Below are 14761 nucleotides of genomic sequence, written 5' to 3'. Positions count from 1 at the left end.
TCTTCCGACATTTAAATGGCCAACCCATCGGAACCCCCGGACCACTACGCAACCCTGGGAATCCCTCCAACCGCCTCCCTCCCCAACATCCGACGAGCCTACCACGCGCAAGCCCTGCTCCACCACCCAGACCGGAACCGCGACCAAACCGCCGTCGCCACAGAAAGATTCCAACAAGTGCGCCATGTCCCCCCACACTCGAAACGCGCCATCAACTACCACCACCACCGCCACCACACATCAACTAACCCGTCCGCACTATTCCAGATATCACTCGCCTGGCAAACCCTCTCCTCCACCTCCTCCAAGCGCGACTACGACCTCAGCCGCCCTTCTGCCCCCTCTTCCTCATCTCCCCCCTCCGATCCCCCTCCCCCAACCCCATCTCCCTCCAGCAACCCCCACACCCGCCTCTGCCTCCTCCGCGCACAGCTCGCTCACCTCGACGCTCTGGACGCCGAGCACGCGCGGGCGCGCCAGCTGCACGCCGCCGCCGCCGCTGCCTTGCCGTCATGGCCGTGGAAATGGCGACCACCCGCACCGGCGACGGAGGAGGAAGAGGCGAGGTTGGAGGGGGAGGGGCTAGAGAGGGCGGCGGTGCGGAGGGTGAAGTTGGTGGAGGTGGAGGAGTTGGAGCGGGTGGTGGGGAGGGAGAAGGAGGAGGAGAAGGGGGTGAGGGAGAAGGAGGAGGAGGAGCGGAAGAGGTGAGTTGAACACTAATTGCCCCGAGAGGGAGGATGGAGAGATGTGCACGTGTGAGATGTGGGATGATGCGTTTGGCGCGCTGTGTGGGTGGGGGTGGGGTGTTCTGGCTGACTGGAACGACAGGAATAATAACGCTGCTTTTGTTGCCTTCGCGGTTTTCACCTTGGGGAATTTGGTGATCATTGCGCGGAGGACGTCTGCTGTGGCGGGTGTCCGCTGACGTAGAGGCGTGTCGAGGAAACCTGTGGATGGGCTGCTTGTATTACTTTGCAGTGGATCGGATGATTGGGTTTATGGTCCCTGCATTTGCCTCTATGCTGTCAATTCCACTCACTCTATTCCATGCGGGCGATTTTCTAACGTGCAGTATGTATATGTTTCGGAAACCTACTCGTGCAGCAAAGACCGAAACCATGGGCTCAGATTGTGAGCGTCATCCGCATTCTCACTATGGTTCCGACTTGCCCAATGGGATGAGGTCTGGTGTTCCCTTACACTTGGAGACAAAACGGATTGGGCTGGACTGAGAAATTCAGGCCGCAGCGCCCTGGAATTCATTCCCATCACAGCATCAATCATCTGCACAGTAGTCCACCACAGCTATTCACCAAGATGTATGTACCTGTCAAGAGTGCATCATACATCAGAGCACATCATACACCAGAGTACAGCAAAAACAAGGAAAGCTGCACAGCAACCCCAGCCCCAATCCGTGCAACACCCGATGACCAACACATCCTGTGCCTTGCTCATTCTCTCCTCCCAAGCGTCTCCGCTCGCTGGGAATGTCTTGGCTCGGCGGGACAAGCGTCAAGGGATATGTGTGTGCGCATGTATGCGCACGGTCTTGGCAGAAGTGGGGAGGGAGAGCGGGGCGGTGCGAGGTTTCCTTGGTATGCAAAGGAATTGCAAATGTACTGCAGTACCTCTGTCCAGGGCACACCTGTGCGGCCCAGGCCCTCCGCCAAGCCGTCACACAGGGAGGAAAGGGAGAGGAGGGCGCGTGCCAAGATGCTCACGGGAGCGTCATCACTGCTCCTTATCTTCAGGTGGGATGGGGGGAGGGAAGGAGAAAAAAAATTTTCTTGCTATTCCTGAACTGTCGAAGAATCGTCTGCTGTTTTTCTGTTTCGACGCAGCTTCGCCGCAGGAGTCGCCAGACGCCGGCTGCCGGCTGCTGCTGGAATAGGCATCCCGAAGCATGCACCCCAGCAAAAAAAGAAGAACCTGGAACAATCCTGGGCGCCCATCCCTGCTTTGCTCCTCCGCCGTGGTGTGAGTGATGTGGGTGATATCAGCTCAAGCGAAGATCAGCCAACCCAGCCAGCCAGCCCAGCCAACCCAAGCAGCCAATCTGACCTGTCATTCAGCCATTCAGCCAACGCCGCGGCTCACGCAGCCTATAACAACCCCGAACCCCAATTATCACTTACAGGGGGTATCGCAGCCGATGGCTAACGCGAAGAATAGCCGGGTTTTAGAACGTAGCGTAACTAGCCCCAGCTCTACTTTTGAAGAATAACATATGTGGGTAGTTGAAGGTATCGTCCGGACGTATATGTAGAATTTTTAAATCTACACTCTCGTCCGGCCGATAGCTTCAGCTACTCATAAGCAAAAAACAAATCCACGCTAGCCATCGGCTACAAGAGGAGACTGTACATATAATATCAACCCCCTCTCTCTCACCATCTCCTTAGCTGACCTGACCTGACACAACGGAGAGTTAAAAAAAAATGGATAGTTCTTTCATTGGGAATGTCCCTCGTTGCAAACCAATCCTGCCTGTCTCCGGAGCAAAAAAAAAAAAAAAAGGAGGGGTCCCTTGCGGTGTCCATCGTTGTTCAACCCCGATTCTCTCCATCTTCTAACTTGTCTCCCGGATCACAAAAAAAAAAAAAACCCGGAGAGTTCTCTCGCTTATAAGGGGTCCGGAGGACCCCTCTCGAGGTCGGGCTCGCCGCCCGCCCGACGCCAGAGCGCCACCCTTTGCTGGGCCCATTGGCGGGCACTTTGGTAGGTCTTTTTACAGACCTCAAAGGCCACCGCCGATCCCAGACCGCCGACAATGATCTGGCCCGCTACGAGCCAAGATCACTCTTTGCTGGGCCCATTGCTGGGCACTTTGCTTTGGTAGGTCTTTTTACAGACCTCAACTGCCACCGCAGACGACGATCTGGCCCATGACCAGCCACGACTCTTTGCTGGGCCCAGCGGGACCCGAAGCCGACCGCCGAGCTTAGGCCGCCGACGACGATCTGGTCCCCGAGCGGAAGAAGATGAACGAGTTGACTTTCCGACATTTTTTTGGTTTGCTCCGGAAGACAGGCCGAAGGATGGAGAGGCGGGCATCCAGGCGTGCCTCCAGCGCTCCACCGGCTGCCGGCCGGCGTGGGCCAGGCGGCCAGCCGATGCTTCACAACAGGCCAGATGGGATAGGATCGGGTTGCGAGGAACCGGAGGATTGAGAGGATGTCTGGACGGCCGGATCCCTACAACATCGCGTTAAGTATGCTTCTGTCCGTTTTTTTATGAACAAATATGGGCTGTTGAAGCTATCGTCCGGACGTGAATGTATACTTACTAATTCCACATTTACATCCGGATGATGGCTTCAACTACCCCTGGCACGAGCGAAAAATAATTCACGTTAGCCGTCGGCTGAAATAGCCCTCTGTAGCAGTTGCTGCGTGCAGGGTTCCGACCGCCAGGATCGGGGAAAAGATCAGTTGCAACCGCGATTCTCGGGTTACTTGCCCTTTCACAAAGGGCTGGTGTGGGCTGCGAAAACAAAAAAGCCACTGCACTCGGATTTGCTTAGAATGATTCGACGCCGCTAAAAGCCAACGTGAGAGAGCAGCGTGAGAACTCGTACGAGCGAGCGGGACAGCAGTAGTAGCAGCGGTAGTGACAGGTAGAATCGCGGGGAAACGGCTTCGATGCTTACGATTCAGCCGCATGGGCGTCAGCACTTTCTCTCCCTTTTCCCGCCGATGGTCGGGAAAAGAAATGAGAGGGAAGATGAGCGGGGGAGATCTCATGTGGGGTTCAGGCGTGGTGTGGTGTGGATGGCTGTCATTGCTGCTGGTTGCTGCTGTCGTGTGAGCCTTGGCCCCGCTCGGAGATGCGGGTGATGCGACGAACCGAAAAGTTGCGTGCATAGAAGCCGGGGCTCTCTGCGTATTGTTTGCCTTGCTCTCCCTCCACACGACATGTGTGTCCGGGTGACCCCCATCAATGCGGCGAAGCCGCCAGCAGCACACACGGCACGCTCACGATCGATCGCATGTTGACATCGGGTGGTATCGAGAGTGGTGCAAGGCATTTGCAATATCGTCGTCAACGTCGTGCAGCCGGGGCGGAGGACAGGAGCAGCCTCTTGCGCTTGCCAAGCATTCCATGCATGAACGGGGTGAGGCACAACCGTGGGGTAAATGCAGATTAGGAGTCGCCGACAGGGATGCACGGCCCAGACCGGGCAGCAGGCGCAACGGTACCGCCAGAGGGTTGCTGCTGATCCGCCCAGTATTTGCTTGGCCGTTGAGTTGTGGTGCCTTGGCGGAGGCGACGGGCGGGCTTCCAGAAGGCGGTGCTTGGACGGCGTCACATCGCGGCGCGACAGGACGGAACGCGTCGTACCAGTGCACAGGGCGGGGAATGAGCTGGCTGGCTGGACGATCGCTGTGCGGACGCGCGGATCCTGGGGAAGCGGTGATGGCAGTGGAGATGGCTGAGCAGTCTTCGTCAGTGGCCGAACTCAACACTTCCGGGATTCAGCGGCCGAAGCGCACCTGCGTCACCCGGCTTACCCTACGTGCCTACCCCCACGGCGCTGTGCGCTGCCAAGCACGGGTTGCGAACAAGCCTTTTTCGTTGCGAAAGCCAAGGCGCTCCCGAAGATCGGACGCCTCTTTTCCTGCTGGTTCCGTTGACCTCGGCCGCCGTCTGCAGGCGGTCACAAGACGGGTGGGCCTGAGGCAGTCGGTGAGGCTTTCACCCCCTTCTTTTCCACGGCAACGGGCGGCGATCTCTGGGGCAGTTAGGGATCAGGCTGGCTGGCGTCATTCTGCCGGCATGCTATTTTGAGGGGCGCGCAACTAGATTACGGGCCACACGGGCCTATTGGCTGCGTCCAAGAGACCCTCATGACAGGGCTGACTCCGCCGCCTTGGCTCCATTGGTGCTTTCTGCGTGATTATTGTGCTTCGCGCCGGGCGAAGGCGAGGGCCGACAGGCTCGGCAGGGCAGCGGCCCCTAGTCGCAGCACCGATCATGCGCAGGGCGGGACGACGAGAGGACGAGGTGAGGTGTCGTTGAAGCTTGCGTTGCTCAGTGCGCAGCCGGGGTCCACCGATGGTGGCGATCGTGGGGAAGCGCTTGGCAAGCCCTTGAACGCGGACTAAGGATCCCGCGCCCGCCTCTGCCGCCGCAATCAATCCAGCCTGCTCGTCCGAGCCTGCGACGCCCGGGACAAAAGGACGCGCGAACCCCGTTGCCCGCTGCGACAAATAGTCACCCTCCTCTCCACTCCCAATTCGGTACCTGTCGCATGGCGAAGTCACTGCCACGCTTCCACGCACACATCACTCCGCCCTGCTGCACGACGCGTGGATCCTCGATTTAGCTCTGCTGGAACCTTGCGCTGTACCACCGCACAATTCCCCGTCCGCAACCGTCTCAAAACGCCAAGCGACCAAGACCGCCATGTCTCCTTCGCCCGCCGACACTCAAGTCCTGCCCGCTGCAGCAGTCCCTGACTATAACACGGATGGCAGCAACAACGAGAGCGGGAGCGAGCACCTCGAGCCCATCACTCCCACCAGCGACGCTCAATCCATCCCCTTTCCCCAACCCGGCTTTGACTCTACCCCAATCAAACCCGACGATATGACAGTCGCAACACTGCCACCACCGCATGCCGCAATTCCCCGCGATACCCCTGCCCAGCGCGGCGGCCTGAAGAAAATCAGCACAATCGTGCGCAAAACCATCAAGCGTGCTGACTCGAAACGGAACTCCGTCGTCGACGTCAGCCCCGAGAGCGCCTCCTTCCCCGACGAGAATGAGCCTCCTCAAAAACCTCCTGTCATCCGCACCCGGCGCATCAGCTCCTGGTCCCGCTCCGCCCGCAACTCGCCTAAATCCTCCCACTCCAACAGCCCTCCCTCTCCTAGCTCACCTACCATTACCTTCCAGGAACAGAACAAGGGAGGACAGACGTCGGACGCTAGCGGATTCCCTCGGCCGAGGCCAGGCAACACCTTCGACTCCTTCATGTCGAAGACCGAAAAATTCGGCCCGGCCTCCAAGGCGAGCCGGGCCGGCCGCAGAAAAAGATCCGCGAGCGTCGAATCGCTCCCCAAGTCAAAAGACGCCACGCTCCCAATGTCGCAACCCGCCGGGAGGGCCGCCGAGGGCACTGGCATGAAGGCCCGCCGCCTCAGCACCTGCCTGCCAGACGAGTTCTTCGTCGACCACTGCGAGCTGGACAATGAGTTCAAGAGCACGAGCGCAATCCCCTTCCGCCGCGGCCGCAAGCTCGGCGACGGTGCCACGGCCGAGGTGCGCGTTATGTCGCGGAAGGGCGGGCCAAGCGACGAGCTGTACGCCGTCAAGGAATTCCGGGGCCGCGACAAGGACGAGTCCGAGGACGACTACGTCAAGAAGATCAAGTCCGAGTACAGCATCGCCAAGAGCCTGCACCACCCCAACATCGTCGAGACAGTGCGGCTGTGCACCCACAACGGCCGTTGGAACCACATCATGGAGTTCTGCTCGTACGGCGAGCTGTACGACCTCGTCAAGAAGGGCCTGTTCGTGCCCGCCCAGGCCGGCGGCCACTACAAGGCCGCCGACCGCCTGTGTCTCTTCAAGCAGCTGTGCCGCGGCGTGTGCTACCTGCACGACCACGGCATCGCCCACCGCGACATCAAGCTGGAGAACCTGCTCCTCGACCGCGCCGGCCACCTCAAGATCACCGACTTTGGCGTCTCCGAGGTCTTCTCGGGCGAGCACCCGGGCATGCGCGCCGCCCAGGGCGAGTGCGGCGTCGACATGGGCGAGGTACGCCTCTGCAAGCCGGGCATCTGCGGCAGCCGGCCGTACATCGCGCCCGAGGTGCTTGCGAAGAAGGGGCCCTACGACCCGCGTCCCATGGACGTCTGGTCCTGCGCCATCGCCCTCTTCTACCTCTCCAGCCAGGTCCCATGGGGCGCCGCCGACCCCGACAATGACGTCAAGTACGCTGCATACCTGCACAACTGGAACGACTGGCTCGCCCGCCACCCGGACGGCGACCTCTCACGCGATGACGCCGCCCCCGACGCAAAGGACACGGCCCCCAAGACGTCGCCGGCTTTCCAAGGCTTGGATAACCCGTCCGTCAAGCGCCTCATGATCCGCATGCTCTGCCCGTACCCCGAGCGCCGCATCACCATGCGCGAGGTCCTCGAGACTGCGACTATGCGCGCCGTCGAGTGCTGCACGCCTGAGAACTACTGCGACGAGCTCGCCGCCCCGGCCGTCGTCGATGCGAGCAGCAAGAAGGGATGCAAGGCTGCGCGCCAGGCGGTGGTGTTGAAGAAGCACAATCACCTCCCGCCCAAGGAGAGCAGGATCCCGAAGGCGCTGCAGCATCGGTTTGATATGGGGCATGGGTGGTATTGAGAGGTTTTGTTGAGGTTGGTTTTGATATTTCTACTGTTCTGTGCTAGTCTACTTCGTCGCCGTATTGTTGAGCTCAGTTCAGTTCGGATTCCCCCCACCCGCCGGCGCTGGTGCGGTTGGTTAGTACTTGTTGTTTTACGTCATTGACTGATAGAGCTGGTTGTCCATTGTTAGTTACATAACTGGAAGGTATGTCAATATCTTTCTTCTTCTTCTCTCTTCTTTTTCTTTCCTTTGTCTTTGTCGTTTGCATGCATTGCGTGGTTCGGAACGAGTCTACGATTCTCCTTCTTGTCTGTGAAAGGAGTGCTTTGTTTGAACCTTTTTGTTTTTTGGGGTCATGCGTTCTGCCCTTTTCTTTTTTTCTCTTCCCCCTCGGGTCTGGTGATGTTGTACAGAAGCGGCGAGTGTTGTACAGAAAGGTGCACTCGATGACGGAGGCATGATGAGGATGACGTTGTTGTTGTTACCTGTCCGCCACGCATATACACGGAGAGCTGCTGAGCATGGAGAATGAGAAGGAAAAGAGGGGTGCTTCTTAGAGGGGACGGGGGGTGTTTGGGGGGAATACGCTGGGATGATGGAGGTTGGGAAATATCAGGCCTGGTTATTTGATTGGAGCAATAAATGCTGGGATTCGGACACGTAAATGGCGCAATGTATTGGGAAGCAGGGCGGCCCAGTGGATTGCAAAAAGAATCTGATGTTGCCAACCATTTCTTAAGGAATATATCATGGTACCAATTACACTTGCAGTTGAAGATTGTGTTCGGTGGCTGCGATTTGTAGTTAAAAAGCTTACCTTTCCATTATAATCTGGGAAACAGCAATAAAAACTTCAATTTACAGACTCGTCCTGTCGACAGAGGATTGATTGATGGTCTTTACTTTTCCTGGGTGCACCTTTCCTATGATCATTGCTGATGGTGTTGAGTCCGACGTGATTGAGCACGGACCACATATACTGCTTATTGAGTCTGTACTGAATACTGTAACCGGCGTATTGATACGGTCAGCAGAAAGCACGAATATTGGTCATGCACTACGCAGCCTCAAACGTAGACTCTCATGATGATTCTCAATGATCACTACTAATATACGTTCTAAAGCTACAACTGCTACCCACATCTTTGGTCCCCTATAGCACGGACTACACACCTTGCGCCCGTCCAAAGAATTGGTGTTCAAAATGCCAAGACTTCTCCCCTACCGCCCTTCTTTCTTTTCATCGACAGCTCCCTTCCGCTGCCAGCCCCATCAATTCATGCCAGTCAGATCAGCGCTGCATCCCGTCGCAGCAAGCTCCACCTTCAATGGATCATTCCATGTCGTCTCCAAAGCATACCCGTCCGTTCGCAGTCGGCCGTAATCCATCCTCCCTCCGCGCATCAGTAATGCTTCCCTGAGCCTCATGCGCCGCGATCCCTTCTCGCGAAACCGGATCATGGCCTGTTTCCTCTTACGACCTTCAGCCCTGGCTGTGCGCAGCCGCTCAATGGACGCGTTAGGATGAAATAGCCGGACTACAATGCGATGGAGGGCGGATTTGGCCATTGGGGGGCTGGAACAACAGGCGTTCCGCTGGACGTGGCATCAACGCATCGATACCCCTTGGTACGGTGGTGGCTTCCTAGCACAGGATGACGGGGTGTTCTTCTGGTAGCTCTTCGCCTCAGATGCATGACGAAGCTGCGGCTGTAAAAGTTGGACCGTTTGGAGGACGATCCCAGAGATCTTGTTAAGACCGTATTGGTGTGCAGTTCCGTGGCAGTTGAGCTCCCCTTCAGTGTCCTGCACGGTTCATATCTCAATGTTTTCTTTGCGAGAATTTTCGCAGTCCTGCTCTTCTATCAACCCTTTTCCGTCTTGACCCCGATTCAATGAAAGTCCGAAAGAGCGTGGAACGATTCTGGAAGCACAACAGGATCTCATTTCTTTTCTTTTTCCTATTGTCCGTATCCGTATGTTGGGAGGTTTCTGGCCAGTCAATTTTGCGTGGAGGGCGCCTTGGATAGCCTAACCACCTTTTCCGGGACGATTTATCTGGGGAACCAACGAACCACCCTATGGAGAAGAGATGTTCCAAAGGCCACGGATTTTCCTTTTGGTGTCTTTCCCAAGGACCCGACGAAAAGAACCGGATGCCAGTGGACTACAGTGTGCGCCTTTTCCGATCGTAATGGTTTCTCGGCAAAGGGATCAGTCAGCAGTGTTTTTCAGCCTTACGCCTTGTTATTCACAGATCTTCGTTGAGAGTCACTCTTTCTCTGTATAGCCCATACAGGTTTGCGATTGGAGTTCGACATTAAGGTCAGCTGGCAGAAGAGAACATACAACAGACAGCGGGCTCGGCAGGTTCATTTATCCCGTCCCCAAGCACATCGGCTCCGGCTGGAGGGTACGAGCACTGCATCCAGTGTTGTCATGCAGCATGCGACCGTAATCAGAGATCGGCGCCACCCCACCACATGCGCCGGTAGTGGAGGCGGGCGCCAACGCCCGCAGTCTGGCATGAGCCGCCAATGCTGCGAAGACGCATGCACCCGCCAACCGAATGGGAACTTCGTCAGCAGAAGAGGCTCTGTAAACATGTTGACGCTAGGCGCAGCACATCCCAGCCGAGGCGCCGTCAGCCTTGTTCAGCCTTGTTTCCCAGGCTCGTCGACTCCCCCGGCGGTGAGCGCCAGACTTTCGCGCCTATGGCTCCGGAAAGCATGATTGTGTGGTATGACACATGACTGCCTTGATTCCGCCTTGCTTCGCCTTCGCGACAAGCCCGCGGACCGTCAGCCGCGTTCTAAAGGCTAGCACATGCATGGCCTTTCCCCGCAATGAAACAACTCTCTGCCGCCTGTGTAGCCTATGGACGCTTGGACTCCGACCTTCATTTTCCTCGAGACACGTGGTTATCAGCGCTGGGGGAAACATAGATGAGCCCTATTCCGTTTATACGCCACACTGCGGAGTTTGATCAAGGCTGCGGGTTCTTCTTGTGGGGCTGATCTTTCGGGAACCCGCGGACGCGCCCTCAAGCTCGACTTCATTGAGGCTCATCAACAAAAATGAAAATGCCATTATTGCGAAGAAGATCACCAGCTGGCGACTATGGCAACCCGAGGCAGTCGTCTAGGATGCTGCAGCGAAACATGAATGTCAGCACATGAACCTGTTGGCCGTTGTGCGCCACCTGTCTGCCGTCGAGCACCATCTCTTGGCCGTCGTACGCTACCTTGTGCCCTCTTCTTCCGGCGTGGCTTAGCCCCGCAATGCACGCACTTTGACCCACTGTACATCTTGAGAATCGCGGCCTTTACCGTAGCTTCTAGGAGTGCGTGAGTGCTGCCGAGCCATTGCCAGTCGAACCGACGGCGCGATGCAGTAAACCGGGTTTCCCTGCAGCTCTATCGCCGGTCTCTGAAGACTCGAAGATGCACGCGCAAGGGTGCTGCAAGTTGCTCTGCGCTTCTAATGAAATTTTCGCTGCATACCCACGTCGCACCAGGACCCTCCCTCCCGCCGTGGCGCATCGCATGATCAGCGGGGGTTGCGTCATGGGCGAGCAACGACTTTCAGACCAGAGTCATTGCCGCGCGCAAATTTCATCGTAGCCGCTTCTCGCGGTTAAAGGGCGAGAGACATGGACACTGGCACATACCATGAATGCGGCGCTTGAGACGCCGAGCGGGAGACGGCTGACATGCGGGATTTGCCACATCGTTCAATGAAGTCTGCGATGTCTGTCTTGCTGAATCTTTCCATGCGTTGGAGCATGGTGCCTCGCGTCTATACCTGCAGCGCAGCCAGGCAGACTGTCTGGGGCAGCACTGCGTCGCAACTCGCCACACGGCAGCTCACGCAGGAACCGGCAATCGGCCAACCACACCACACCACCGGGGTCCAGGTCTCGTCACTTCTTTCTTGCAGGCCACCATCAGGCAAGTACGCTTGCCCTCGTGAGTACTGCCGTTTGTTGCGGCAGCGCCAGAATTGAGCGGCGCCTGGAACTTGGCTGCGGTCAACGAAATTCTGCGGCCACGCATACACGGCACCTGGTCCTAGCGCCAACCGCCGTGTCCATCCGCGGCATGGGCCGCCGCTCTCAAACTACTTCTTCCCAGTCCAGGCTCCCCCTCCTCACAAGCCCACTGGTCCGTTTCGCCCCTCGAGCTACGGCTTACCCTCTCACCTTTCCCACCAGTGCGCGCCATCGCCTACCTTAACACCTACACAGCTGCAACCGCGCATCGCCATCCCTGTCACTCCGCCGCCCAAGCAGTGTCTGGCCATACCTCAACACAGCTGCACCTGCCGCCCCCCGCCGCGCTCGTTGCTAGCAGCTCCATCACGAGGTGAGCCTCTCCAGCGGAGATGCTGCACACTGAAGATTCCCCGCCGCACACAGCACTCTGCCCTGGACGGCCTTTGAATGCTAATGATGACATGGTGTAGCAACTAGCGAAACCACCCTGAGCACACAGCCGATGTCTCATCCACGCCAAGCCGCGCAACATATCCGCCTCTCCTCCGCTTCGCCTGAGCCAGAAGCTGAGCCCCCTATCCCCGAGGAGGACTGTCTCTCTGCATCGCTGCAGCCTCCGCTCACGACCGCCCCGCACCACCGCGAACCTCCGAATTCTGCAGCAATGCTCGCCGCTGCTGCCGCCGCGGCCGCAGCTGCCGACGAGACGAGCTCCGGCACCGAGGCCTCAGGCACGGTGGCTTCGAAGCCGAAGAGCGGCAAGCTTCTCCAGAGGATCGAGCTGCCGCTCTGCGTCATCCGCAACTGGTGGCGCGACAGGCGTCTCCATCAGATCCGCAGGAAGGAATGTCCGCCGCCGGTTGCCTATGTCGCTGAGAGCAACCAAGACGGACTTCCAGAAGAAGACCGCCGAAGGCTTATCCAGCTTGTCATCACCAACGAGCGCGTCGAAGTCACGGAGAACAAGGTCACCAGAATCAGAGAGGACAACGTCATACAATATGCGATTGCCTCCTTCGACTTCAACTTCGAAGACATAGAGCGGCCCGGAGCGCCTCCATTCATTCTCGTCAATCACGCTCTTCTTCGTGATTTGGGACTTGACGGCTTGTATGAAGCGTACGACGATCCGGAGAACCCTCCGGTCGTCCTGACAAACCCTGACGGTACCAAGATGAAGCTTCTCGGAGAGCTCCGCGCGAAATGGGGCGCCAAGGGGCCGATCAATGAATACGCTGGCCAGCAGATCTTCCTCAACCCGGCTCGTTTTCACCCGTCTCGGTGTGTGGTTCTTCCCGAGGCAAGCCCCTATGACGTCCTCATTGGCCTTGGCACCATCAAAGAACTCAAGCTGAACGTGCCTTCGCCAGCAATTGCTTCACTTGCTAGCCAGGGCCAAGGCCAGGGCGGTAAGCGTCACGTAGAGTCTCCCGTTAATTCTGGTAAGTATACCTTGAATTGCTGATCCCCAGATATGATTCTAACCGGGGTGCCGTAGTTGAGGTAAACAACAAGAGACCAATCTTGAATGCTCAGAAAAGGACCCAGTCCCGCGATCAGAGGAAGATAGAGAAGCTAATAGAAAATGACAAGAAGACGAGGGAGCAGTAGAGTGCGGCTTGCATCTCAGCTCCGAGGTGGCGGGGCTGTCATCTGCCAGCCATTCCACCGCTCATCGCTTTGCTTTTCTGTTCGCTCCTCATCACTCGTCTAGGCTCCCTCGCCCTGCATTCCCGGTGTTTGCCCCTTCTGGCGAGCTTCCCTTTTCCGCCCATTCATGTGTTTCCTTGTTTGTATAGTTACCGGCGGCGATTTTGGATAAACTTGGGTTCTTTCGGGGCTGAAAAGCGTTGGGAAGAGACTACGGTCGGCACTAGAGTGAGCGTTCGGCTTTGGCGACAAAATTCTCGATAATGTCCAGTTCACGGATGACGACACGGTACGATTCACGGCGTAAGACACTAATTCGGGGATCACGGTTATTAGCGCTTCATCAAAAGGTTATATAGGGCTCGCACAGCAGCATGCATTTCATACATACCTTGTAACGCCGTCTTGTTGGGCCACCGGACAGCTCAGCTACTTGCATCATGCGAATCATCCGCCCCAACTTGTACAAAGACGACGCAAACAGCAGAGAAGGCCGCACTGACGGCGAAGACTTCGGCGCGCTTTGCCGACGTGAACCACGCGAGAACAAAAGACAGGACGATGTTGAAGACGGCAATGAGACCGAGCCGAACCTTGATGGACCGGACCCAGTAGAGAATGACGATGGATACAATGGGGAGAGCCGACGCCAGCACGCTCGCAACCATGAACGTCCAGCGCAGCAGCTTCTTGTCAGTGAAATCGTCGAGTTTCGGTGGTGGTGGTGGTGGTGTTGTCGTCAACGACGACGACGTCTTCCGTTTTTGCTGCAGTTCAATCAGCTTGTCCACAAAGCTTTCAGTCACCCAGCTGGAGAAGAAGTCCTCATTATGCCGCCCCAGCAGCGCCAGCAGATCCGGCGCGTGGCCCTTGGGGTTGTCCAGCGAGCCCCAGAGGTCCGCGTCCTTGCCGGTGAGAACGCCGTTGTCCATGTCTTCGGAGAAGAGGTAGCGCTGGATGTAGCGCAGGTCGTAGGAGCCGGGCGGGTTGACGGACACGATTTTCAGCTGCTGGATGAGCATCTCGTCTACGCCAAGTCAGTTGCTTTCGTATCGTCGCATCCTGGTTGGGGGGTGAGCCGGCTGGGCATGTAAGCGAGAGAGAGAGAGAGAGATATCTGAAATCTTTGAAAGCTTACTGTATTCTTTCAGCTTCTCGCGGATCTCCTTGACGAGTTCCCACTGCCGCTCGTCGCCGTCGTCCTGATATTTTGAGTTACCGAGGAAAAACCAGTTTTTCGCATACAACGACCTTGACCCAGGAGCTTCGTTGTCCCGGGCTTGGATCCTGCGGAGTCTGTCTTCCAGGCTCACCAGCTCTGCTTGCATGTAGAGGAGTATCTGGGCATTCAAAAACCCGAACCGTCGGAATATGGCTGTCTCAGGCATGTCGCCCATCTTGAACGCAAGCTTGGGATACCCAGCGGGGGCCGCCGGAGGATCATCGTCATTGCTACTTGTTGAGGTTTGTGAAGATGATTCACCTTCTGTGCGAGATGGTGTAGAGAAGGCTGTCGAAGGGGAAGTTGCCGCTGGAGCAGTTTGGGAGGGAGAGTTCGACGTGGGCACGGCTGGAGATGGAGGAGGAGGAGAAGAATGAGATGCCCGCACTGCCTCTGGTGTAACGCTTATTGATGGATCTGCTGACGACGCTGCTGATGAAGGGGCGGAAGGAACGGTTGACTGGGTAGCTGACGGTGTTTTTGCCTCCTGGGGCCCGAGTGGTAGGGCTCCCTGCGAACCAGCTGGGGTATAATGTAGC

At 57.3% G+C, this 14761-nt stretch overlaps 4 protein-coding genes across 4 annotated transcripts; 3 read left to right on the top strand and 1 right to left on the bottom strand.

Moving 5' to 3' along the window:
- Window positions 1-15: 15 nt before the first annotated feature.
- Window positions 16-708, top strand: LTHEOB_8514 (DNAJ domain protein Psi; the record flags this gene model as incomplete). Its single annotated transcript, XM_035518000.1, has 1 exon — window positions 16-708. One exon carries the CDS (start codon window positions 16-18, stop codon window positions 706-708), a length of 693 nt encoding a protein of 230 aa, XP_035370220.1.
- Window positions 709-5409: 4701 nt separating this feature from the next.
- LTHEOB_8513 (Serine threonine protein kinase) lies at window positions 5410-7371 on the top strand (the record flags this gene model as incomplete). Its single annotated transcript, XM_035517999.1, has 1 exon — window positions 5410-7371. One exon carries the CDS (start codon window positions 5410-5412, stop codon window positions 7369-7371), a length of 1962 nt encoding a protein of 653 aa, XP_035370219.1.
- Window positions 7372-11852: 4481 nt separating this feature from the next.
- LTHEOB_8512 (uncharacterized protein) lies at window positions 11853-12961 on the top strand (the record flags this gene model as incomplete). The annotated part of the gene is made up of 2 exons (XM_035517998.1): window positions 11853-12792; window positions 12849-12961. 2 exons carry the CDS (start codon window positions 11853-11855, stop codon window positions 12959-12961), a joined length of 1053 nt encoding a protein of 350 aa, XP_035370218.1.
- A 464-nt stretch (window positions 12962-13425) lies between these two features.
- Window positions 13426-14397, bottom strand: LTHEOB_8511 (uncharacterized protein; the record flags this gene model as incomplete). The annotated part of the gene is made up of 2 exons (XM_035517997.1): window positions 13426-14027; window positions 14139-14397. 2 exons carry the CDS (start codon window positions 14395-14397, stop codon window positions 13426-13428), a joined length of 861 nt encoding a protein of 286 aa, XP_035370217.1.
- Between the last annotated feature and the right edge of the window lie 364 nt (window positions 14398-14761).

This window comes from Lasiodiplodia theobromae (genome assembly GCF_012971845.1).
Source record: "Lasiodiplodia theobromae strain AM2As chromosome Unknown scaffold_27, whole genome shotgun sequence".
Lineage (NCBI taxonomy): Eukaryota > Fungi > Ascomycota > Dothideomycetes > Botryosphaeriales > Botryosphaeriaceae > Lasiodiplodia > Lasiodiplodia theobromae.
This window is presented reverse-complemented; position numbering and strand designations above follow the sequence as displayed.